This window comes from Mandrillus leucophaeus, unplaced genomic scaffold, assembly GCF_000951045.1.
Source record: "Mandrillus leucophaeus isolate KB7577 unplaced genomic scaffold, Mleu.le_1.0 Scaffold6, whole genome shotgun sequence".
Taxonomy (NCBI): domain Eukaryota; kingdom Metazoa; phylum Chordata; class Mammalia; order Primates; family Cercopithecidae; genus Mandrillus; species Mandrillus leucophaeus.
In genome coordinates this window covers 1476832-1477826 of record NW_012106474.1, presented here as the reverse complement: position 1 = coordinate 1477826, position 995 = coordinate 1476832, and the positions used below count along the sequence as shown (strand labels likewise).

Below are 995 nucleotides of genomic sequence, written 5' to 3'. Positions count from 1 at the left end.
CCACCCAGCCTTCCCCACCGCCACCCTGACGGTCCACCCATCCCCGTCTGAGAGCACATCCACCCGCCCAGACGCCCTCCCCGCCCCGCCTGGACGCCCTCCCCACCACCGCCTGGACGCCCTACCTCTCTTTGCTCACTGCAGATCTTACACAGCCACAGGGGCCGCTTCTGGCCAGGGGAGGCCTCGATCCCACACTTGGTGCAGACTTTCTACGAGAGAGAGGACATGGGTTGTAAAGACGGCAGCCGCTTCCTCCTCCACCAAGCGACTCGGACAACTGTAACGAAGGGACACTTGGCATCTGCCAAGGAGTGTCTCGTGCTTCAGGACAGAAGGAATCAATCACCTCAAAGGCACAGATCATCTAAAAATCCTTAGCTGGCTTTGGACATAATGGATGGCCCCATCCACGATACCGACTCCCCCCAGAGTTCGGTTCTGTTAGTCACAGCGAGGACACTGAGCTTGCTGACGTTCACAGCTGCAGCGTGTTTGACAGCAAAGAACTGGATAAAACCGAGACGCCCAGCACCGGGGAGGGTCCAGGCAAACACGACAGCAGGTGATCTGGGCTTCACACAGCAGGTCGTGGTGCTACCTGGAAATGGGGCAGGAAACAATGTGCTTCACCAAAGAAACAGACATTCGCGTAAAATCGTACCCAAAACTCGCCTGCGGGCCTGACACGTCGGAAGACGCAATCGCGAGAAACACTCGTAAGAACGTGAGCGCTTCCTTTACACCAAGCGCCGCTCAGTGACCCTCGTGCCCCAGTTACGCCAACGTCGGACCCGCGTTATAGGTGAGGAACCCGGTGCTTGGCAGAGTCTGAGGGTCTGCTCAGGTCCACACGGCAACCACGGATTCAGGTCGCACTCTAGAGACATTTTATCATGTTCTCTGGACACAGAAATAGCCAGAATCTAGAATCTACAGTCCGCTGACGTGCTGGGCCCTCAAAGACCCCAAGCCCAGGCGCTTCATGAGAACTG

General features: G+C 57.3%; 1 protein-coding gene across 4 annotated transcripts in view; it reads right to left on the bottom strand.

The window, feature by feature from the left end:
- The window catches only part of RPH3AL (rabphilin 3A-like (without C2 domains)), a 153295-nt gene that overhangs the window by 71959 nt on the left and 80341 nt on the right, over positions 1-995 (bottom strand). For 2 of the 4 annotated variants that reach the window (XM_011999598.1, XM_011999597.1), the window contains one exon: positions 126-212. The exons of the other annotated variants lie outside the window; for them this stretch is intronic. In XM_011999598.1, coding sequence (XP_011854988.1) covers positions 126-212 — 87 coding nt within the window. The remainder of the gene's footprint in view (positions 1-125; positions 213-995) is intronic. 4 annotated transcript variants of the gene reach the window in all.